The sequence below is a fragment of the Myxocyprinus asiaticus genome, chromosome 29 (assembly GCF_019703515.2).
Source record: "Myxocyprinus asiaticus isolate MX2 ecotype Aquarium Trade chromosome 29, UBuf_Myxa_2, whole genome shotgun sequence".
In the NCBI taxonomy this organism is placed as follows: Eukaryota; Metazoa; Chordata; class Actinopteri; order Cypriniformes; family Catostomidae; genus Myxocyprinus; species Myxocyprinus asiaticus.
In genome coordinates, this window is record NC_059372.1 from 40,843,910 (window position 1) to 40,869,831 (window position 25,922).

The following is a 25,922-nucleotide window of genomic DNA, read 5'->3' on the forward strand; positions in this document are numbered from 1 at the left end:
AGTAACCCGATAAAATCCATGGCAATGAACGTCATCGCAGATGTTTAATCCACAACAATCCACAAGCATTCTGATTTCTGAGCATTATTCCTACTTACTGGCGTTCACATCAATCCACAAGGCGATCTTTTAGACTAGGCCACTTTCATTCAATTCGATGTAAAAGCACTTAGGCTAACTTATGTCTTGTATCCTTTTATGTTAGTGAACACTGCAATAAATAAACTGGTTTCAAAACGGTATCCAACCACATGTATAACTTTTTGTCTGGATGTCAGTTACAGTCAGATTCAGAAAAACAATTAATATAGTCACATACTCTATATTACAGCCTTTGAGATTGACCAGTCCAGTCCACCAGTCAGAGAGCTGTGCATTGGAGCATGGTGGCTAAATTTAACCCTTGATTAACCAGCTGTGGCACTAACTTGTAGGCCTGTGGCTGTATTTATTATCCCTTATTCCAATCCCATGCATTTTAAATTTGTACATGATTTGTTATATCTTTGCATTCCATTATTAATTAAATTATTATGTTTACTCATTAGAAATATGCTTATCTTGTATTTATTCATATAATTAAGTGTCACCTATCTGCAGTCAACCTGTTAGTTTTGCTGCACACCAATTGAAGATATTCTTTACTGCTATGGAGGTATGTGTCATGTCTAATGTATTAAAAATGCCATCAGAATACAACCAAAGCACAGGATAGCAATAAGTACACGGCTATAAGTAATTGTAAATCATCCAAAATAAATGCCATGATCACTAGATTTTATACAGATGTTACAATAATGATTTTGTAAATGGTGATCAGCAACAAAATATTGATAATGTGGAAGTTACTGCCTATTGCCTTGCCGTGAATTCTCATGTTTTGCAGACAATACAAAGGCAGAGTACAGTAACTTCAAAATAGGGGTCAAAAGTAAAGTTTGAGCTCAAGATTTTTTTATGTTGATAAATTTCATTACTAAAACATCTAATTGCCAGATTTTCAGTGTCCTACCTATAATACATTTGGCTGGACATCTAAAAAACTTTAAAGTAATTTTTCTCAGTTCCACACTCTAGCGAGTTAAGGTCTTTTGCCTTTGTAGGGCAGTATAGTTCTACATACATAAAAAAACATGGACAGTGCGTTTGATTTGGTTTCAGATGTAAATGTTTACAACAGAAACATTCACATACAGGTGTGCTTTGTAAACATGAAAAATGTTGGATAAAAAGTTTACCTGTCACCACATGCCTTTAGTTTATGCTCGTTTCGGCATTTTAAAGAACATTTCTGATTTTTCATTTTTTACTTCTTAGAATAAATTCTGTGTTAATGTGTGTATGTGAACCCTTTGGAATTAGCTGGTTTTCTGCATTAATTGGTCATAAAATGTGTTCTCATCTTCATCAAAGTCACAAGTATTGACAAATACAATGTGCTTAAGCTAACAACACACAAACAATTATAATATTTCATGTCTTTATCGAACACATCCCATTAAATATTCACAGTGCTGTGGAAAAAGTAAGTGAACCCTTGGATTTAATAAATAGTTGATCCTCTTTTGGCAGCAATAACCGCAACCAAGCATTTCTGGTAGCTGTGGATTAGATCTGCATAACATTCATTTGGAATTCTGGACCATCCTTCCTTACAGAACTGCTTCAGCTCAGCCATATTCTTAGGATGTCTGGTGTGAATGGCTCTCTTGAGGTCATTCCACAGCATCTTTATTGGGTTATGGTCTGGGCTCTGACTCGGCCACTCCAAAAGGTTGATTTTCTTTTTTTGAAGCCATTCTGTAGTGGATTTACTTTGATATTTAGGGTCATTGTCCTGCTGTATCACTCAGGATCTACTGAGCTTCACTGGAGCACAGCAACCCTGACATTATCCTGTAGGATATCTTGATAAACTTGGGAATTAATTTTTCCCTTGATGATGGCAAGCGTAGCAGCCCCAAATCATGGTGCTCACTCCACCGTACTTCATCATTGGGATGATGTTTTCATTTTGGTATGCGGTACCCTTTTTATGCCATTCATAGTGCTGCGTGTTCTTCCCAAACAGTTTCATCAGCCCACAAAACATTTTCCTAGTAGCATTGTGGAGTGTCAAGGTGGACTTTGGCAAACATCAGGTGCACAGCAGTGTTTTTGTTGGAAAGCAGCAGCTTCCTTCATGGTGTCCTGCTACGGACACCATGGCTGTTTAATGTTTTCCGTATAGTAGACTCATGAACAGAGATGTTAACCAGTTCCATTTATTCCTTCAAGTCTTTAACTGTTATTCTAGGGTTCTTTTTTACCTCATTGAGCATTCTGCGGTGTGTCCTTTGAGTATTCTTGGCTGGACAGCCACTTCTAGGGAGCGTAGCCACAGTACTAAATCATCTCCATTTACAGACAGTTTTTCTAACTGTGGACAGATGAATATCTAAGCTCTTCGAGATAACTTTGTAAAACTGGAAGTAAGCAGTCCGGGTAATATTATTTACATGTGCTTCAAAAGAAAGAGTGCTATCCAGAATGACACCCAGACTCTTAACTTTGAAACAGGGAAGGACAGTGGAATTGTCAATGGTCAGAGCAAAACTTTTTGAATTGACAAGATTATGCTTAGTACCTACAAGAAGTACCTCAGTTTTATTACTATTGAGTTTGAGGAAATTACAAGAAAACCATGATTGTATTTGAAGTAAAAAGTTATGAAGAGAAAATGGTGCAAGAGAAGAATTTGGCTTGGTGGACATATAGAGCTGGGTGTCATCAGCATAGCAGTGAAAGTGGATTCCAAATTTCCTAAAAATATAACCGAGAAGTAGGAGATAGATTATAAATAATAAAGGGCCTAAGACTGATCCCTGTGGAACTCCAGTAGTAACTGGAGAGCACTGTGAACAACCAGAGAGATAAGATTTAAACCAAGCGAGAGAAGTGCCTGTAATACCAATGGATAATAATCTCTCTAATAGAATATTGTATGAGATAGTGTCAAAAGCTGCACTTAAATCAAGAATAATGAGTATAGACAGATATCCTGCATCAGCTGAAATTAACAGATCATTAGTGATTTTGACCAAAGCAGTTTCAGTGCTGTGATGTGGGCGGAAACCTGATTGGAACTGTTCATAGAGGTTATTGGCTTGAAGATGTGTGTGAACCTGAGAAGAAACTATCCTTTCTAAAAATTTTGAAAGAAATGGTAAATTGGAGATAGGTCAGTAATTATCAAGTATTTGAGGATCTGAACCAGGTTTCTTCAGTATGGGACTGATCACAGCATTTTAAAAAATGACGGTACACACCCTAAAATAAGAGATGAGTGTATAATTGTAGTTATAATGGGAAGTAGGGAAGTTTGGTAAACAGGCTTTAACCAAATATGTAGGGAGGGGATCTAGCTGAGAAGTAGATGATTTGGAATTACGAATAAAATTAGATATTTCAATATCTGTCGGGAGATCAAAACTCATAAGACTAGTTTGAGGATGTTCTTGAGATATTGGATAAGATGAACTACAAGCTAAATTACTCATGGCATTCAATTGCTGATGAATGTTAGAGATTTTATCCTTAAAAAAGTTCAGAAAAGTGTTACAATAAGTTGTAGATTGCATGTGAGCTGGAGGAGTATCAAGGGACCGAAGAAAGTTATTTACAGTAGAAAAGAGAGTTCTAGTATTACCCTCAGCAGAACTAATTAAATTAGTAAAGTGGTCTGATTTTGCCTTAAGAAGAGATTCCTTAAATAATAACATATGGTCTACATACATGCTTTTATGGATATTGAGACCGGTTTTAATGTAAAGACGTTCTAAGCGATGACCAAGAGCTTTAAGTTGATGAAATTCAGAGCTATACCAAGGTGCAGAATGAGAGAAAGAAACAGTACGTGTTTTTAAAGGTGCTAGAATGTCCAGGGGATTTAAAAGACTGTCATTGTAAAGGGAGACCAGTTCATCAAGAGTAGTTACATTTTCATTAACTGATAGATTATCAAGATGATTCGAGAGCACAGACAGATCAATATTCTTAATGTTACGAAATGAGATGTCATGACATACATTCACTTTTGATACTGGTAGATCAACATTAAAAGATACTAATTTGTGATCTGATATAGATAAATCTGAAACAGTACAGTTAAAATGTATTACATCAGAACAGCAGACAAGATCAAGAGTATGTCCTCTGGTATGGATAGAAAAATCAATGAACTGCTTGAGTCCAAAGCTGTCCAGACATGATAAAAAGTCCTTTGTAAGGGCACAATTCAGATTATCCACGTGTATTTTAAAATCCCTAACAGTATTACATTAGGAGACAAAGAACATAAAAATGTTAAAAATGAAGAGAATTCACTTAAGAAATTAGTATCCAGCTTCGGAGGATGATACACATTGGCTAAAATAGTAGGTGTTGACCCATTTATTTGTAAGGAGATAGACTCAAATGAATTATGGAAAGCCACTGTTATCGAGGATACCTTCCACTTTTCACTATAGAGAATCGCAAGACCACCCCCCCTGCCAGAGATACGAGGTTGACAAACGTAAACAAACCCGGGGGGATCGCTTGATTCAGTTGCGTAAAATCATTTTGTTGTTGCCATGTCTCTGTTAAACAGCAAAAGTCAAACTTATGATCATTCACAAGGTCGTATACTAAAGGTCCTTTGTTGGTGAGCGAATGGATGTTAAATAGACCAAACATCAGATTGTTTTTACCAAATTTGGTGCTAGCCGACCTTGCTAGCTTAGCCAGCACACTGTGATCAACAGACCGGCGATGTTTCCTTGAAGGACGAGCAGATATATATATATATATATATATATATATATATAAACAACAGGCATCACTTCAAACAAGATTTCATTCATTATGGAAATCTCCTCGGTTCATGTTTTATATCGTGCCAGAACTTCAGTGTACAGAGAAGATTCATTGTTTTTATCTTTAATATTAAAATAGATATTTTTGCAGTTTGCGTCACAAGATTCATAATTTTGTGGTATGTAATAAAATGTGTTCATTTGTGTTTGTGTGTGTGCTCGTGTGTGAATGTCGTGGCAACTGTGTGACCTCACTGAGGAACTCCAGAGGTGTGTCTCTGCAGTGGGTGTTTAGACTCTTTAGTCTGTAAATCAGAAAGATCACTGCAAAGATCTAACAAACAGACAGTGATGCAGTCTTTCAGAGAGACAAAACTAAATGGAGAGGATAGGGAAATAAATAGGGAGGTATATAGACAGATATAGTCAAGTATACAGATAGAAGGAGAGAGACTACAAGAGAGAGAGGGATTTTTGACTTTAGAGGGGAGCAGATGTTGTGTGTTCTGCAAAGATTCGGGATGTTCAAGAAACCAGAGCAGAGAAAGGAAGAACAAAGAGAATAAAAGACACAATTATTTGAAGTCCAGAAAATAAGAGACAGCTCAAAACAACAGGCAGAGGACATCACTGCAAGAATAAACCAAGACAACAACAACAATCCGAGAATTTGCAAAACACTGGCAAGTTTCTTTTCTTGCTTATTTAAAATGTTTAAGGAAACTCAATTGTAATTTATAACTGTTAGCTTAAAATGAGGAGTATACCTATTTTATTGCGATAAAGAACCAACTTTTCGTTGGTTCTTTTGTTGGTTGCTGTTAACCAATTGGCCAGTAGATCATTTTTGTGGATGCATGAAGTCAGCTTCCCTGAGTAAATATGGACATGTTCCTCTAATGTTTGACAATCAGAAAGTGTTACAAGACTTTTTGTCTTATTTAAACAGTATATCTACTGATTTATAAATCTACTTTATGTGAAAAATGTTGCTTGTAATCTTTGATTATGCTATATTTATTTAACATAAAAGCCACTTAGTTTGATTTTTTGTTGTATAATGCAAAGACATTCATGCATTTTTAAGTATTAATATTTTTGGGGGCCACTGTATATACTCTGTGCTTTAAAAGTTTCCATGAAGTATTAAAACAAATTATAGGATTATATAAAACAGTAGTAAATAAAGCATGACATAGCCTACAAAAAAGTAAAAAATATATGTTTTTTTGCTTGGAAATGTAATTGAGTAAGCTTCAGTTGCAATAATACTGAAGGATAAGTACAAATTTCCCAACATATTACAAGTATATACTGTAGTAATGAAGTACTTTACACCCCTGGTTGTTTGTCTATGGGTAGATGACTCATAACATATCCACAAACTCTTTTTTTTTAAACATCAAGATTTTAAGTTAAACTTTAAATGAATCTACAGTATAAGAGAGTGCACATTTGCGTTGCTGTGACTGGTCATCAAGTGCCTTCACTAGTTCATTTTAAAAGGCCCTGTGGTGTGACAAATGCATTTTTAAAAGTACAAATATTCCATGTAATCTCTCAGTTACTATAAACATTAAAACTGCATCTATAATAATTATTAAAGATTAAAATGGTGTTTAAAATACTTAAAGATTGAGTATAATGTGCTGGACATGTCAGCTACACCTATTATTTGTGTCTGAATTCGCAAGAGCAATGTTTCTTTAGAACTGTCAGTCTGCGTTCAGTCTTCTCAACATATGTTGAGGTGGGTACAACTCTCTGCCTTCTGCCCAGTGTTTGTCTCTCAAGGGAAGATGTTTAGTACTATAATTTCACTCCTCAAATTCTTTCTCCAGAAAATCATAGATGTTTTGTTGCAATCTCCATCATACACCGGACTTTAAGAGCATGTAGTTGTCCTGTCTGCTGATGTCACAGCTGTGCTCACAGAGTTCAGTAGATATACAGCACCTCACTTATGATTATAAACATGAGCATTGACATGGGCTTTTGTCCACACTGAACACAAGCTTTCATAGTAGTATTTAATTTGAAAAGAGCAGCACCTATTTGTCAGAGGTGGTAAGATTCTCAGGTAAAACTAGAGGAGGTGGTGTATGTTTTATGATCAACAAATCCTGGTGTGATCAGAGGAACATACATTCTATCAAGTCTTTCTGTTCTCCTGATCTGGAATTTCTTATGCTTCTGTGTCGACCATTCTGGCTACCGAGGGAATTCACAGCGGTCATTATCACTGCTGTGTACATCCCCCCACAAGCCGACACAGACCGGGCACTCAAGGAACTGTATGGGAGTATAAGTGAGCAGGAAACCGCGCACCCTGAGGCCGCGTTCATTGTGACCGGGGACTTTAATAAAGCCAGTTTAAAATCAGTCGCACCAAAATATCACCAGCACATTAGTTTCAACACACGAGGGGACCGGGTTTTGGACCATTGCTACTCTCCGTTCCGGGATGGCTACAAATCCCTCCCCCGCCCACCATTTGGCAAATCGGACCACTCTTCCATTCTGCTTCTGCCCGCTTACAGGCAGAAACTGAAACAGGAAGCACCCACCCTCAGAACGATCCAGTGCTGGTCGGACCAATCAGACTCTATGCTACAAGACTGTTTTGATCGCACGGACTGGGAGATGTTCCGGTCCGCCTCTGATGACGACATCGAGCTTTACGCTGATAGCGTAATGTGCTTCATCAGAACGTGTGTAGAGGAAGTGATTTCGACCAGAACTGTGCGAATCTATCCGAATCAGAAGCCGTGGATCAACAGCGATGTTCGCGCAGCACTTAATGTGCGGACCTCCGCTTTTAATTCCGGGAACGCGGAGGAGCATTACCAAGCCAGTTATGCCCTCCGAAAAACTATCAAAACAGCAAAACGCCAGTACAGGAGTAAGATTGAAGGACAGTTTAACACCACCAACTCTAGAAGCATGTGGCAGGGAATTAACATCATCACGGACTTTAAAGGGAATAAAAACTCCGCCATGAACACCGCTGCCTCTCTACCGGATGAGCTAAATACTTTTTATGCTCGTTTCGAGGGAAATAACACCGCCCTCGCGGAGAGAGCTCTCACGGCCGAAGCTACAGAGGTTAGTTCACTCTCCGTCTCTGTAGCGGATGTAACCCGATCCTTCCGAAGGGTGAATATCCGCAAAGCCGCGGGTCCAGACGGCATTCCGGGCCGCGTCATCAGAGCGTGCGCGAACCAGCTGGCTGGTGTTTTTACGGACATTTTCAACCTTTCCCTCTCTCTGTCTGTAGTCCCCACATGCTTTAAAACATCCACCATTGTGCCTGTTCCAAAACAATCGAAAATAACTTGTTTAAATGACTGGCGTCCTGTTGCTCTGACCCCCATCATCAGCAAATGTTTTGAGAGACTAATCAGAGATTACATCTGCTCTGTATTACCACTCAATCTTGACCCGCTGCAGTTTGCTTACCGTAACAACCGCTCCACTGATGATGCCATTGCATCTACAATACACACTGCTCTCTCCCACTTATGTGAGAATGCTGTTTGTAGACTACAGCTCAGCATTCAACACCATAGTGCCCTCCAAGCTAGATGAGAAACTCCGGGCTCTGGGCTTAAACAGCTCGCTGTGCAGCTGGATCCTGGACTTCCTATCAAGCAGACGCCAGGTGGTTAGAATAGGCAGCAACATCTCCTCATCACTGACCCTCAACACTGGAGCCCCGCAGGGCTGTGTTCTCAGCCCACTACTGTATTCCCTGTACACACATGACTGTGTGGCAACACATAACTCCAATGCCATCATTAAGTTTGCTGATGACACGACGGTGGTAGGTCTGATCACTGACAATGATGAAACAGCCTACAGAGAGGAGGCGCACACTCTGACACACTGGTGTCAGGAGCACAACCTCTCCCTCAACGTCAGTAAGACAAAGGAGCTTGTGGTGGACTTCAGGAGAAAAGACAGAGAACACAGTCCAATCACCATCAATGGAGCACCAGTGGAGAGAGTCAGCAGCTTCAAGTTCCTGGGTGTCCACATCACTGAGGAACTCACATGGTCCGTCCACACTGAAGTCGTTGTGAAGAAGGCTCATCAGCGCCTTTTCTTCCTGAGACGGCTGAGGAAGTTTGGAATGAACCGCCACATCCTCACACGGTTCTACACCTGCACTGTGGAGAGCATCCTGACTGGCTGTATCTCCGCCTGGTACGGCAATAGCACTGCCCACAACCGCAAAGCACTGCAAAGGGTGGTGTGAACTGCCAAACACATCATCGGAGGTGAGCTTCCCTCCCTCCAGGAAATATATACAAGGCGGTGTGTGAAAAAAGCTCGGAGGATCATCAGAGACTCCAGCCACCCGAGCCATGGGCTGTTCTCACTGCTACCATCAGGTAGGCGGTATCGCAGCATCAGGACCCGCACCAGCCGACTCCATGATAGCTTCTTCCCCCAAGCAATCAGACTTCTGAACTCTTGATCTCCCACGATCAAAATACATCAGCCCTGCACTTCATTACTCTTTTATTTCACACCGGACTGTCATAAATTATATTACTGTCATTATATTATGTCTCTCTTAACAACTGACTATCAACCGACAGCCTGAATGTCAATACAGTACAATACTGTACATTCTATATATATACTTTTTTTCATATATATTTTAATTTTTATTGAATAATGTGTATCTATATAGTATCTATATAGTAAAAAACAAAAAAAAACAAACAAAAAAAACCAAAAACAGCATATTGTATACTGTGCAATGTATGTTATTATTGTATATTGTTGAGTGTAATTGTGTATAACAGATGTTTAAATTGTGTTGTGTTAATTTGATGTTTTAAGTTGAGTGTAATTATGTATAACAGATGTTTAAATTGTGTTGTGTTAATTTGATGTTTTAAGTCGAGTTTAATTATGTATGACAGATGTTTAAATTGCGTTGTGTTAATTTGATGTTATTGTAAATTGGTATATGTCTCATCACTGTCACGACTGCTATGTTGATCGGAACTGCACCCAAGAATTTCACACACCATTGCACTTGTGTATATGGCTGTGTGACAATAAAGTGATTTGATTTGATTTGATTTTGATTTGATTTTGATTCTGCCCTTCTATTTGAGTATAAAAGATATAAAAAACACAAAAAAAAACAAGATTCATTCAAAGGCAAATCATGGGTGATTTTTGGAACATTAACATTCGCTGCATGGTGGCGATTGTCCAAAATTTGGCACATTGGGTTTGGATTTAAGTGGGGAAAAAAATCATATTTACCACTGAACAAGTGAACTGAGGTCATGTGATCCACAATTAGGTCAGAAACATACTTTACACAAGTACACATACTAAAATGTGAGTACTTGGCCGCCTCTTTTCCAACGCGAAGTCCAGTTAAACATGCTTACTGCGTTCTTGTTTTACTGTGGTGTTAACAAACCTCAGTAATCAAGGGGGCGATAGAGTTACCTTAAACACTCCATGCTATTAAAATGAATATGTTGTTAATCAGGTAAGTTGTTAAAAATATATTGACTTTAACTTTATTCTCTTCAAACTGTTCCTCCACCATGACAATAGTTGACAAAAGAAAACTCAATGTAGAAGTGGACAGTTCACATTAATATCTGCTTTGGCGCCCCTTGTGGCGGCATTGAGAATGCAACATTTGTGTTATGAATTGACCCTCTGCTATTGTGGGGTGCTCCCGGTCACCAGTAGTGAGCACCTACCGAAAGTGGTCAGAGGAGGGACAAACCACAAACCGGCAACAGGGTGTTGGGTGCCCAAGGCTCATCAATGCGCAAGGGCAAAGAAAGCTATCCCATATGGTCTGAACCAACAGAAGGTCTACTGTGGCACAAATAACATAAAATTATAATGATGTTTACAGGAGGAATGTGTCACAACACCCAGTGCATTGAACCCTGCTGCGTATGGGGCTGTGTAGCCACAAACCGGTCAGAGTACCCATGATAATCCCTGTCCACTGTTCGAAAGTGCCTACAGCGTTGGAACTGGACCTTGGAGTAGAGGAAGAAGGTCACCTTGTCCAATGAGTGCTGTTTTCTATTACATCATGTGGACAGCTATGTACATGTGAGCCATTTACCTGAGAAAGTGATGGCACCAGGATGCACTGTAGGAAGACAAAAAACTGGTGGAGGGATTGTGATGCTCTCGGAAATGTTCTGCTGGGAAACCTTGGGTCCGGCCATTCATGTGGATTTCAATCTGACACGTGCCACCTACCTAAATGTCATTGCAGACCAGGTACACTCATTCATGGCAACGGTATTCCCTGATGGCAGTGGCCTCTTTCAGCAGGATACTGCACCCTGCCACACTGCACACATTGTTAGGGAATGGTTTGAGGAACATGATGAAGGTGTTGTCCTGGCCTCCAAATTCCCCAGATCTCAATCCGATTGGACCAACAAGTCTGATCCACGGCGGCTCCACCTCGCAACTTACAGGGCTTGAAGGATCTGCTGCTTATGTCTTGATGCCAGATACCACAGGACACCTTCAGGGTTCTTGCAGAGTCCATGCATCGGCGGTTCTGCGCTGTTTTGGCAGCACGCCGAGGACCAACAGCATATTAGGCAGGTGGTCATAATGTTTTGGCTTATCAGTGTAATTTGATTGAAAACAGAATTGAGGCAAATGCAAAAAGAGAAAAGCATCATTTGATGGCGATTACACACCTGATAACATTAGTGTAAGTGAACAGAACTGCTTATAACGTTTCATAACACGTGCCTGTGTTTGCATACTTGTGTACTTGTGTGTAAGTTTAGTCAATACAGACTCAGTGCTTCGAATAGTTGCAGAACTAATTGGCATATCAGAATTCCTGGGCAGTTTAAAAAAAAAAAAAAATGTAAACATGATTTGTCTACTTTCTTGACAGTGTACATTTCCACTTTGGTATAGTTTTAGAAAAATAATTAGTAATTGTAGCCATTTCAAACTTATATTCCTAACTGACACCGACAAGTTCAATGATGATCTAGTTCAAGCATGAGCTGGACCAGAACCTCCATTACTGTAGCAGTCAGAGAGGATGATTGCCAAATCTAAGATTTTCTCATGGAAATGGTTTATTTTTAAACTCTTTCTTGCTCTGCGGTTTGAGGGTTTGACATATCGCACAAATTAAATGAATGAAAAGATTTTTGACCAACCAACAGCCATCTTCTGCATGTCAAAACAGGCAAGATGGTTTCTATTTTGGTATGGAAACAGACAGGCTAACTGTGGTTATGACTATAATACAGTGAAATTACTGGTGTAATAATGTATCTGCAGAAATAAGTTAAACTACAGGTAATATGCCTACATCTGAAGTAAAAACAGAAATTGAATTGTACTATTTGCATTTACAGTATATTATTTAAGCAACCCCCTAATAGTCTGTCCTGTCTCAGCTGAAATGTGCCATTTGTATCTTTGTTTAATGTAGCTACTTACATTATACAGTAGGCCTACAAACAAACAAAGATCTGAAAATGCATATTTTGATGTTGGGTAATGGGCTGTTTTATTTCCAAACCTGGCAACCCTGTACAGAGTAGTGTATAAGATCATGTCATGTGTGTCTGCAGAACTGTTACGTAAACAAGCTCTGCACTGTTCAGAATGTATTGGTGCATTTTTGTGTATGAACGTATTTTTGGCCATTCACATGTCTGTACAGATCTGAGTGCAGTGGGTTCATTAGGACACATTATATCATCTTGCTGGAATACTTGGCAGGATAAAGTGTGATGTGTTGTCGCTATGAATTGTTTTGCAGTTGTTTTCCCATTTAAGACGTGCTGAAAAGCTGTGCTGTCTTGTTTTATATGGTAAGATGTATATATCATAAGCAAACTCACAATAAACTTCACCTATGTGTGTGTTTTTTGTTTTTTTTTTCAAGCCTGGTTGTTCCTTTTATCCCAGTGTCTCTTGTCATGGGATAAGCATGTAAACTTGTCTTTTCCTCAAAAGGAACAATCAAGTTTCCTCTGTTGATCTGGAATCTTTGTCAGTAGAAGTTACAGTAGATATTAATTATTTATTTATTTTAAAAACACAAAATAATCTGACATTATCCAATCAAAAGAGAAAAAAACATACATAATGTGAAGGCATGAATAAATTAAAATAACAATTAAAAACAATACAGTTTTATTTGCATATACTGTATAGTCTATAGTTACCTAAATTTATATTTACATACAATTTCAATAGATTTTTATGACAAATATGTATTAAAGTTGTGTGTGTGTCTGCAAAAATATCAATATATTGATAAAAGGTCCAGTTATGAGGTTCAAAAAGAGCATTTGTTTTAAATTTATGAGGTTATTATGAGGTCATTAATCATCCTCTACCTCTTCATGTTGAAGATTTTATTATTTGAGAATGAACACGTTTGTTGTTACACGTATTCTTGTGTAAGTACAGTCACATGAGATCAAGAGGGGTTGTTTAAAGGGATAGTTCACCCAAAAATGCTAATTTTCATCATCGTCATAATTTACTCACCCTCATGTTGTTTCAAGCAATATCTAAAATGTTTTTGTTTCATCATTTGGAAACAAAATAATTTTGAAGAATGTCCTGGCTGCTTTTCTCCATACACTCTATGGGGACAATAAAAACGGTTTTATTCTAATTGGAAAGGCTCCCCTTGTGATGAGACAGGAGAGGAATGAGGATCTAAACGCAGCCTTTTTTTTAATAAAAACAAAAGTAAACCAGGTAACTTAGATCATAATGAAACAAAACACAGGGAACAAAGCACAGCATAATACAGATGAAGACTGACAAAAAAACAGGGGAAAACAAGGGAATGAGGAACACCTGGGGATACAATCAGGGGAAAACCAATCATGAAAATAATCTACAAAAGGACTACAAAACTAACAGGAAACAGGAACAGGGAACTAAACCAGAATTTCAACATAAGTCAAAACAAACAACAGGGAATATGTGACAGAGCCCCCCTTTTAAGAGCGGATTCCAGACGCTCCAAAAAACAAAACAGAAACAAATTGTCCATGGGGTGTGGGGGAAAAAACAGGTGGTTCGGGGGGGGGGGGGGCAGAGGAAAAAGGCATAGTCAGGGAGGCTTGAAACCAAGGTGGAGCCGGAGGGATGGAGAGCCAGGACGACACTGCAGGCTCGGAGGACCAAGTAGACCAGAGCAGATCATGCGGACAGCCAGGAGACCAAGGAGACCAGAGCAGATCAAGCAGATGGCCAGGTGACCAGGGAGACCAGAGCAGATCAGGCAGATGGCCAGGAGATCAAGGAGAAGACCTCAAGATGGGGACTGGGTCAGGAGTCCTGGGAGGCGGCCGCAGGACCGAGACAGGGTCAGGAATCCTGGGAGGGGCCGCAGGACCGAGACAGGGTCAGGAGGCCTGGGAGGTGGCCGCAGGGCTGAGACAGGGTCAGGAGGCCTTGGAGGCGGTCACAGGACAGGGACAGGATCAGGCGGCGGAGCCGCAGGAGGAATAGTCTCTGGAAGAGCGGGCGGAGCTGCTGGGGAAATAGTTTCTGGGGGAGCAGGAGGAGCAGCAGGAGGAATAGTCTCTGGGGGAGCGGGCGGAGCTGCTGGGGAAATAGTTTCTGGGGGAGCAGGAGGAGCAGCAGGAGGAATAGTCTCTGGGGGAGCGGGCGGAGCCGCAGGAGGAATAGTCTCTGGGGGAGCGGGCGGAGCCGCAGGAGGAATAGTCTCTGGGGGCGGAACTGCTGGAGAAATAGTCTCTGGGGGCGGAGTTGTGGAAGACTCTGGGGGTGGAGCCATGGAAGACGGAGCCGTGGGAGGCTCGAGGGGCCAAGCCATGGAAGGCGGAGCCGTGGGAGGCTCGAGACAAAGAGTCCTAGATGAACGGGAAATGACCTCCATGGTCTCAAACATGGGAAGAGACTCGGGAACGACCTCTGTGGTCATGGGCATGGGCAGAGACTCGGAAACGACCTCCGTGGTCGAGAACATGGGATGAGACTTGGGAACGACCTCCGTAGTCGTGGGCACGGACAGAGACTCGGGAATGACCTCCATAGTCATGGGCAAGGGCAGAGACTCGGGAACAACCTCTGTAGTCGTTGGCATGGGCAGAGACTTGGGAACGACCTCCGTAGTCGTGGGCATGGACAGAGATTTGGAAATGACCTCCGTGGTCGTGTACATGGGAAGAGACTCAGGAATGACTTCTGTAGTCGTGGGCATGGGAGGAGTCTCGGAAACGACCTCCAAAACTTTTCTTCTCTTCCTCCTCTTCTGGATGGCCGAAGTTGGCAATGCTGGCTCTGGGACAGGCAAGGCTGGCAACACTGGCTCTGAAATGGACGAGGCTGGCAACGCTGGCTCTGGGATGGACGAGGCTGGCAACGCTGGCTCTGGGATGGACGAGGCTGGCAATTCTTTGGCCGTGGCAGGTGTGGGCACTGGCTCGTTGAACGTGGCAGGCGTGGGCACTGGCTCGTTGACCGTGGCAGGCGTGGGCACAGATAATTTTTGAGGTAGGGTCTTCATGGACCTACGCACCGACATCAGTGGCACATCATACAACTTGGAGACAGGGGCCGTGGAAGGCTTCGAGACAGGGGCTGTGTACGCAGGTTTTGGCCCAGGGTTCCCACCATAATCCACTGTATAAGGGGAACCGCTAAATTCCAGAGACTTCTCCACATAATCGCCGAGCGTCCAGTGAGTATCAGCCGGAGGCATGAGTTCCCTCAGTGCACTATTCAGACCGGCCTGGAAGAAAACCACCAGAGAGTGGTCTGGATAGTGCACTACGTTTGCCAGCTTTTAAAAACTCACGGGCGTGATCCTCAACTGGACGTTCCCCTTGCTGAAGGAATAGAATCCTGACGGCCACTAGATCCATTTCTCGGTCAGTCTTTCTGTGATGAGACAGGAGAGGAATGAAGATCTAAATGCATCCTTTTTTAATAAAACAAAAGTAAACCAGGTAACTCAGAACATAATGAAACAAAACACAGGGAACAAAGCACAGCATAATACAGATGAAGACTGACAAAAAACCAGCAAGGCTTAACAAGGGCTTAAATACACAAGGGAAAACAAGGGAACGAGGAACACCTGAGGAAACAATCAGGGGAAAACCAATCATGAAAATAAACTACAAAGAACTACCAAACTAACAGGAAACAGGAACAGGGAACTAAACCAGAATTTCAACATAAAATTCAAAACAAAGAACAGGGAATATGTGACACCCCTCATGGGGGAGGCCATTCTACTCACAAAATCTCAGTAAATGTACTGTTATTGGACACGTTCACTCATGGATTAAATTCATCATGGCTGACTGTGAATAGTGAATTTCTACAATGGCATCAGTGACTGAAAACTATTGTGTTTGAATGATGCATCCACACCACTAAATGTCAGTGTAAGTCCAAGACGACATGCATAAAATTACTGAGTGCACAATTAAGGAGCTATTTGTACTTGAGCTAACCCTTAAAAATGTGTTTTGTTGGTGTAACCTAATGTATTTACATTAATTCAGACATGTTTTATATATTTTGGACTTGAATCAAACCATTTAATTTAGATATCACCACATGAAGCACATTTTTTAGGTTAACATTTTTTTCAAAAGAGATTTGATGACAAATATCAACAGACTATGAAACGACTTAAATCAAGATCCATGGAGATCAGGCGGACAGCCAGGAGACGAGGGACAGCCCGGAGACCAGGGCGGATCATGTGGATGGCCAGGAGACCACTGTGGATCTAGGGGAGGCCCAGAAGACCAGATGAGAACCAGGCGAAGGAACAGGAGACCACTGGAGCAAGGGTGGAGCCACCAGGGACTAAGACAGAGTCAAGGCAGCCAAGGACTGACTTGGAGGCCATGACTGTGGGGACAGAATACTCTATAGGAGTGCAGAGTTTCTCATCCGCTACTGCAAGAGTAAAGGCTGAACCATTCAGTAACAGGGCATAGTCTATGTGTTGCACCAGAGTCCAATAAATTCCGACTTTGGGCAGCATGGAGTAAAGAGGTTTGTTAACACCCACATGAAAATAGTCCCTGAGGGCAACCTCACTAAAATCCACAACAGAATCCATAAAACTCCTCTACAAATTTGTCAAGGAGACAATTCCCCTGAAGGAGACGCATAACGCTACTGCTAGGTAGTGATGTGAAGTTCGACACTGAAATTCGAAGCTTGTGTCGAAAAAAACATTTCACATTGAAGCATTGTATGGGAGCTTGATTCTGTATTGATTGTGGAGTGACTAAATGAAAAGTAAGCAAATCTAAATGCAAGCTTTTAATAAACACTAGAAACACAGGAAACAATAGAAATATGGAAGAAAAAAACACTACATCTGTGAATGGACAACAACAGTAAAAGACAAGGAGCACATGAGTGCATTTTATACACAAAGACTAGTGAGGTAACAAGACACAGCTGGAAAAAATCAGGGAGGGAAACATGAAGGAAGACAGAACAATGACTAAGAAACAAACCATGGGGGATCATGAGGCGCCGGCAGGTGACCAGGAAGCCAAGACGGAGCTGAAAGGCGACCAGGAGTCCAGGTCGGAGCTGACAGGTGACCAGGAGACCAGTGCGGAGCCGAAGGGCAACCAGGAGACCAGGGCAGACCAGGCGAGGCAACAGGAGACCACTGGCAATCCGGCTGATGACCGGGAGACCAGGGCAGACCAGGCGAGGCAACAGGAGACCACTGGTGATCTGGCATATTCCTGGGAGACTAAGGCGAAACTGGTGAGGCAACAGGAGACCACTGGGGATCCAGAAGACAGCCGGGAGACCAGGGCAGACAAGGGGAGGCAACAGCAGGCCCCTAGGGATCTGGGGGACGGTCGGGAGACCAGTGCAGACCAGGCGAGACAAAAGTGACCACTGGGGATGTGGCGGATGGCTGAGAGACCAGGGTGGACCAGGCGAAGCAACAGGGGACTCTGTCAGGGTCAATCCCGCTAGGGACTCTAGGGGACTCAGAGGTCGAGGTACTAGGGGACTCAGAGGTCGAGGCACTAGGGGACTCAGTGGTCGAGGCACTAGGAGAATCAGAGGTCAAAGCACCAAACCAGGAAATTCTTTGACCACCGAGGCTGAGACCACCGGGACCAAAGAAGTAGGGGGTCTAGGGGACTCAGAGGTCAAGGCGCACAAAACTAGGAATTTTTTGGACCACCGAGGCTAGGAAGTCCGGGACCACCGAAGTTGGGACCACCGGGACCACAGAGGTAGGGACCACTGAAGCTGGGACCTCCAAAACTGGGACCTGCGGGACCACTGAAGCTGGGACCACCGGGACCACCGAAGCTGGGACCACCGAAGGTGAGACCACCAAAGTTGAGACCCCCGAAAGATGAGATGAAGAACCCAAGTACAGTTTAATATGAATCCAAAGTGACAAAAGAACAAACACAAGAACTAAACAAAAAGGCAAGACTAGAAAAAAACAGTAAACAAGAATTGACTGTGACTTGACTACGACTTGACTGAAACAATGAAAAGACCATGAAACGATGTTACAATCACAATACTCCACAATGGACAAGAGAACATGAGGGCTGTAAACACACAGAATATGGTTAACAACATAGCAAGATGACCAATGACAAGACTGAACAGATAACAAGACAATGAAACATGAACCAAAGACAAGTCTAGACTACTGAAACACATAATTAATAAAAGGATCACATGGCAAGACTAATGAAACACATGATTTAACAAGAAGTTCACATGATACAACGAAACAGGAAACACTGAACTTTAAAATAAAAGACATGACATCCAAACGTACCAGCACCTCTTACTGGCTGCTAGGGAGGTCCCATATGTTACAGTCACTGACATCAAACCTGACACCTTTTACACACCATATTGTACATTAATGAATGTATATTGGACTGCAAATTAATGTTTTCATGGAAGAAATAAAATCCTACGGGTTTGGGACAACATCAGAGAAAACGTTCACAACAAAATCAGAATAAATTATCACAAAATTCATTTTCTTTCATTTTTACTCTTCTGTTTTTGTGTTTAGGTCTCAGAATGTGGGTGATTGTGGGCATGGTCTGTCTCTCTCAGTCCATTATGGGTCAGCTACTAGAGGCAAAGTCCAAAGGAGCTCCACCCCAATTTATCTGCAGCATTCCAGGGTTGCCAGGAGCACCGGGAAAGCCTGGCCCCCCCGGACCTCAGGGAGAGGATGGACATGTCGGAATTCCAGGAAGAGATGGGAGGGATGGTCGGAAGGGGGTTAAAGGAGAAAAAGGAGATCCAGGTAAATGAGCCACCTGACTAGTTGTATGTTTTTCAGACAAATCTAGCAGTCCAGAATGTTTTGCAAGTTGGCAATCACACAGTATTTGCAATATCCATCCGGAAACAAACTTGTAGATATAAATTAATAAGACAATGGTCTTCTGAGGAAGAATTAGACACATTTTGTGAGATAAGAGCCATCAAATCTTTGAAAGATATTCTGAGTTTTGTTAGAAGCCCTTAGTAGCATCCACTAGCATGACCCTATGTTATACCGATTTTCTGAGTTATGCCTGAAAATTATCAATACTTACATGTAATAAGTTCCTGCTTAACTTAAATGAGGAAGCGGCGTGCCGGGTAAATTCTCCATATTAATTCAGTCTCTTTATACACTTTTCAGCATTCACAATAAACTACACACACACACACACAGAATGGTGCGTGCCGCTCCTTCCCCCTCTGTGACTCTCAGCTCCCTTTTATCTCTCTGACGCCTCTCACTGCAACACAGAACAGCTGTGTAACAAGTTCCTGCTTAACTTAAATGAGGAAGCAGCGAGCCAGGTAAATTCTCCGTATTTATTCAGTCTCTTTATACACTTTTCAGTGTTCACAATACACTACACACACACACATACAGAATGGCGTGTGTCACTCCTTCCCCCTCTGTGGCTGTCAGCTCCCTTTTATCTCTCTGTCGCCTCTCACTGCAACACAGAACAGCTGTTAGTAAAATTGCCCACAGGTGTAACTCCTTACCGCTCTCATCTCCCGGTCTCACTCTCCATTCACAAATTGGTGCTCGACCATGCCCCCACCTCCACATACCCCCATCGCCTGACTCAGGCCGGGGAGCCATCCGGCCTGCCTGCTACTACCCCCCTTCCCATTTTGAGAGCAACAGCCATCTGCGCCCCCGGTGTGTGGACCACCTTGAACTGAAATGGCTGAAGAGCCAGATAGCAACAGGTGATCCATGCATTGGTATCCTTCACGTGATGGAGCCACTGGAGTGGGGCATGGTCCGAACAAAGGGTGACAGCCTGTCCCAGGAGTTAATACTGAAGGGTAAGGACTGCCTACTTGATGGCCTTTCATTCATACATTCATTCTCAATGATGTTTGGAACGCTGGCCAATTGGTACCCAAGATTAGTGGATGGGTAAGGCAGGGACTAACCACAGCCTCAATACTATACTATGTGACAGCCACTAAAGGATATTCATGCACATCCCCATGCACACACCGCACTCTCACCCTCCGTGCTGCATCCATAGCCTCGTCATTGACCAAGCATTGGTGGATAGAGGTTTGATTACATCCTGAATTCACCAAGGCTTGGTATGTACCCCCTTGAAAACTAACTGGTATCCAGTATGTCCCTGCTCAATTGGGGGCGGCCTGTTGCACATCAGGGACTACCTTCCTACATTCATCACCTGACATTGGTCCTGAAAATGTCTGGGTTCCCCACAGTGCCAACAGACTGGCCCAGGCTTTCCTTCCGCACCCCTGGCAGCGGAGTCACTAACTTGTGGGGAAGGTGAGAGAGAGAGAGAGGAAGCCGGCAGGTTAGGGAAACCCTGAGAATGGGGCGCTGATTTTGGCAGAATGCCGCCCCTTTTCTGGGGTGCAGGTATAGGAAAAGGGGAAGAGGATGGGGAAGGGCAAGAAGAATGAGGAGAGAAAGCGAGAGCAGGGGGTTCACCGGCCCCCGGATACGCTGCCAAATGGTCCTCAGCCAGCTGGATTGCCTACATCAGTGATGCCAGGCAGTGGAACTGGACCCACTCGACCGTTCCTTTCGGTAAGCGGCCGACGAACTGCTCCAGTACCATGAGGTAGATGACAGCTTTGGCATTGCAATCCTCTGCCAGAAGCCACCTCCGACAGCTCCGCAGAGCTGTTGTGCAAAGGCAAACGGGCGACTGCATTTGTGGTACGACAGTGTATGGAAGCGCTGCCAGTGTTGTTCAGGGCTACGGCCAACCCGCTGCACGTACTCCACGTTAGTGACCGAAAGTTGTTGGGCCATGAGCTGGGCTGGTGCCCAGACAGAGGGTGCCCACTGGGTGTTCGGCCAGCCCCACGCTTCAGCTGTCCACTCAAAGAGCTCAATGAAGGCCTCTGGATCATCTTGTGGCCCCATCTTCATGAGTGTAATGTGGGGTGGGGCTATAGCTGTGGCCGGAGTCATGGCTGGAGTACTCCCCTAGGCCATCAATCTCAGCAATACCTGCTGGTCTTCCGCCTGGGCTTGGAGCAGGACCTGGAAATGCTGCTCTTGTCCAGAAGGGCCTGATGTTGGGTCTGGTGTATGACGGCAAGGGTCTTTTTTTTTGTGATTACATTTTTTTTATTGATTTATATATTAAACAAAGAACAGCAAAACATATACACAGAGAATCAATACTTAACCCTCACTATTATCCCCCCCAATCCCCAACCCCTCCCCGGCCCCCAACAACACCCCAGTGGTCACACATGATTATAGACACACAAAAAAACAAAAACAAAACAAATTAAACACTACACCTCTCTCTCCACTGCCCCTCCCTGAGAGCCCTCCGAAAACACCAGATATTTGCTCCATTTCCCCACAAACAAGTCCAAATTCCCCATTCTTCTAGATGACCCTTCCTCAAAAGCCACCACCCTCCACATCTCCGAGCACCACTCCTGAAATGGGGGCACTCCAGACAACTTCCATCCCCTTAAAACTATTTGTCTGGCAATCATGAATCTGGTTAGGATCCAACTCTTTATGTGCCTATTCTCCACATCGATGACCGCCCCATCGCCCAAAACACAGAGTCTTGGGCAAAACTAAATTTGAGTGCCCAATACATCACACATAAAACTCTGAACCTTCAACCAAAACTCTTGGATCTTAACACACCACCAAAAGACATGGGTTGTGTCTCCATCCTCCGATTGACATCGCCAGCAGGTGCGTGTGTCTTTAAAATCAAGCCTATACAATCTAGTGGGAGTTCAATAGAATCTATGTAAAATCTTGAATTGCATAAGGCGCACCCTTGCATCTCTAGATGCAGACTTAACGTTTTTTTTAAATCCTAGCACACAGTCCCTCCTCCAATACCAAGTTTAAATCTCTCTCCCATAATTTTTTGATAGAAGTTAAAGCTCCATCCCCCAGACTCTGAATTAGCAGGGAGTAATACATAGGTGCCTCATGACTTTTTCCAAAAGCAGTAATCACCACTCCCAGAGTGTCTGCCACTTTAGGGGAGTGTATGCTACTCCCAAAAATAGTACAGAGCAGGTGGCGCAGCTGTAAATCCCTAAAAAACTGAGATCTGGGAATCCCAAAATGTTGAACCAAATTTTCAAAGGATCTCAACACTCCACTCTCATGTAGGTCACCGAGTGTAGTAACTCCCCTCATAATCCACTCTGACCAGCAGAAAGGGGACTTATTAATACATAATTTTGGGTTCAGCCATATGCTCGAGGCAACATTTAAATAAAAGTCCAAATTAAACACTCTGGACACTTTTGTCCATACCGAGTGCAAATGCGACATAACGGGGTGTAAATTAACTTCCCCGGTTAGTTTGATAGAAAGGGTTTACAGTGACGAAATAGGAGCAAGAACTGGTGGAAGCAACCAATGAGCCAAATGTCTGAGACTGAATGCATAATAATAAAACAAAATCTTGGGTAGGCCTAGCCCACCTTTGTCAGTCAGCCTATGCAGCTTACCGAAATGTAATCTGGGACATTTACCATTCCAAATGAAGGACTTTGCTATACCATCAAATTGCTTGAAATAAGAGAGAGGGACATCTATAGGGAGAGACTGTAGCAGGTAGTTGAATTTTTGAATACAATTTATTTTAATAACATTAACCTTCCCAATCATAGATAAATGTAATGAAGCCCACCTGCCCACATCACTCGAAAACCTTTTTATTAAAGGGTCAAAATTAACTCTAACTAAATCACACAAATTTGCTGGGAATAAAATACCCAAATACTTAATGCCCTGTTTGGGCCACTGAATGGCACCCGGCTGAAAAACCGTTACCGGGCAGTACGCTGTCAGAGCCAAAGCTTCGGATTTAGACAAATTAACTCTGTATCCCGAGAACATAGAAAAGGAATTAATAATTCTATGGAGGCAAGGCATAGATCTAGTAGGGTCGGACATAAATAATAAAATATAATCTGCGTAAAGCAAAAATTTATGCACCCTACCTCCCGCCACCACCCCTGGAAAATCATCTTCCTTTCTTATCGTGGCTGCTAATGCTTCCAGGTCAAGACAGAACAGTAATGGGGAAAGAGGGCAACCCTGCCAGGTGCTCCTATCCAGAGTAAAATAATCTGAAATGAATCCATTCGTTTGTACCGCCGCTACCGGGTGTCATAATTTAACGTAACTTAATCCATCCAATAAAAGTATTCCCGAACCCGTATATTTCCAAAATCTTAAAAAGATAATCCCATTCTACCATATCAAATGCCTTTTCAGCATCAAGTGAGATGGCAGAAACCAGATTCTGATCATTCACCACTGACCACATGATTGATGAAACACCTAATGTTATCAGAAGAGCTGCGGCTCCGAATAAACCCTCTCCAAACTCCAGTGGTCAATTCCCCGCCGCAGTCAACGGCAACGACCACGGAGGTCACATTCTCCCCTTACACTGTGGGTTATGGCGGGAACCCCGGGCCACTACCGACACCCATGCCTGCCATGGTAAACAAGCCAGCGCCCATGCCTGCCACGGTAAAGGAGCCAGCGCCCATGCCTGCCACGGTAAATGAGCCAGTGCCCATGCCTGCCATGGTAAACGAGCCAGAGCCCATGCCTGCCACGGTAAATGAGCCAGCACCCACGCCTGCCATGGCCAACGAGCCAGCTTTGCAAGCCTCGTCCATCCCAGAGCCAGCATTGCAAGCCTCGTCTGTCCCAGAGCCAGCGTTGCAAGCCTTGACTGTCCCAGATCCAATGCCTGTAGCCTCGACTGTTCCCGCAATAACGCTCCCAGCTGTCTGGAAGAGGAGGAGAAGGAAAAGTACTCCCACTCCCCAGTCAATGCTAGCACTTACATCCATGGAGGCAGCTCCCCAGCCACTGCCTCTCGTCCACGGTCCTTAGCTCCCAGCCATCCATGGTTCTTAGCTCCCAGCCTTCCACGGTCCTTAGCTCCCTGCCTTCCACGGCTCCTTCGTCGAAGCCTCCCACGACTCCTTCGTCTGAACCTCCCATGGCTCCTTGCTCCAAGCCTCCCACAGCTCCTTGATCCGAGCCTCCCACGGCTTCGCCCTTCAAGCCTCCCACGGCTCCGCCCCTCGAGCCTTCCATGGCTCTGCTTCCCTGGCTCCATCCCTCGAGCCTTCTATGGCTCCACCTTCCACGGCTCTGCCCCTCAAGCCTCCCATGGCTCCGCCCCTGGAGCATCCCATGGCTCTGCCTTCATTGGATCCGCCCCCTCGAGCTGCCCATGGCTCCACCTTCCTTGGCTCTGCCCCTCGGGCATCTCCTGGCTCCACCTACCTTTGTCGAACCTCTCCTGGCTCCACTTGCACTCAGAGTCTTCCACGGCTCTGCCTTTAACTTTAGAAACTCCACCTCCTATGACTCAGCCTGCTCCTACTCCTGGTGCTCTGCTTTTGGATCCGCCTATGGTTCTGCTGGTTCCGTCCAGCATGATGGCCCTTCCTCCTCTTCTGGTTCTGTCCAGCATGATGGCCCTTCCTCCTCCACTGGCTCTGTCCAGCATGATGGCCCTTCCTCCTCTGCTGGTTCTGACCAGCATGATGACCCTTTCTCCTCCACTGACTCCACCCAGGACATTAGCTCCTCCTCCTGATCAGCCAGTTCCTCCCAGGCCTCCTGACCCTGTTCCTGCCCTGTGGCCGCCTCCCAGGCCTCCTGACCCTGTCCCTGTCCTGTGGCCGCCTCCCAGACCTCCTGACACTGTCCCTGCCCTGTGGCCATATCCCAAGCATCCTGAACCAGCCCCTGCCCTGTGGTCACCTTCCTGGCCTCCTAATCATCCGCAGACTCCTCCTTGGCCACCAGATCATCCGGCAATTCCTCCTGATCATCATCTTGGATCCTTCCCTGTCATCTGTTTCCTCCTGCCCTCCTCATCCATCTTTGGGCACCAGGAGTCGCCCTTTAGGGGGGGTTCTGTCACAGATCCAGCGGACTCCCTCTCTCATTGCTGACACAGCACTCACTCTCCACGGATTTCTGATCACACGCACCTGCACATCATTAGTGACTAATTAAGGACTGCATTTATACCCAGCTTTCACACACACTCTCTGTCTGTTCTCGTCAATGTTTTCCCGGTGACTATGGACTTCCTAGTTTTGTCTAACTTAACTGTTAATATACTTACCTTGTTATTGTTCTCCTCGTCTGTGTTTCATGTTTGTTCATCCTCCGTTTATTCTCCAGTGTTTGGACTCTCCTATGTTGCTTAAGTTTCCTGCAAATATCAAAAGACTGTTGTCAGTTAACTATTCATCTGTACATCGCATTACTCCCCTGTCTGGATATTACTCACCTGTTGTTTTCATCACTGCTTCATTCACCTGTTTAATAAACCCCGTGATTGAGTCCATATCCCTGCCTCTGTGAGTTTCTCTGTAACAATATTAGGCTATATTAACTGTATGTAACTAACTGAAAAGGAATTCAAATATAAGCTGTAATAAGGAAATATTAGTAGTGGACGCACAGCCAGTCAAATACAAAACAAAAGGTAAGCTTAAACATTTTATTTTTAAAAAGCT

General features: G+C 43.6%; 1 protein-coding gene across 1 annotated transcript in view; it reads left to right on the forward strand.

Moving 5' to 3' along the window:
- Window positions 1-5,180: 5,180 nt before the first annotated feature.
- LOC127420479 (complement C1q tumor necrosis factor-related protein 7-like) overlaps window positions 5,181-25,922 on the forward strand; it is a 30,122-nt gene continuing 9,380 nt past the window's right edge. Inside the window, exons 1-2 of the mRNA XM_051662806.1 lie at window positions 5,181-5,518; window positions 18,919-19,158. Of these exons, the coding sequence (XP_051518766.1) occupies window positions 18,927-19,158 (232 nt within the window). The 5' untranslated portion in view covers window positions 5,181-5,518; window positions 18,919-18,926. The remainder of the gene's footprint in view (window positions 5,519-18,918; window positions 19,159-25,922) is intronic.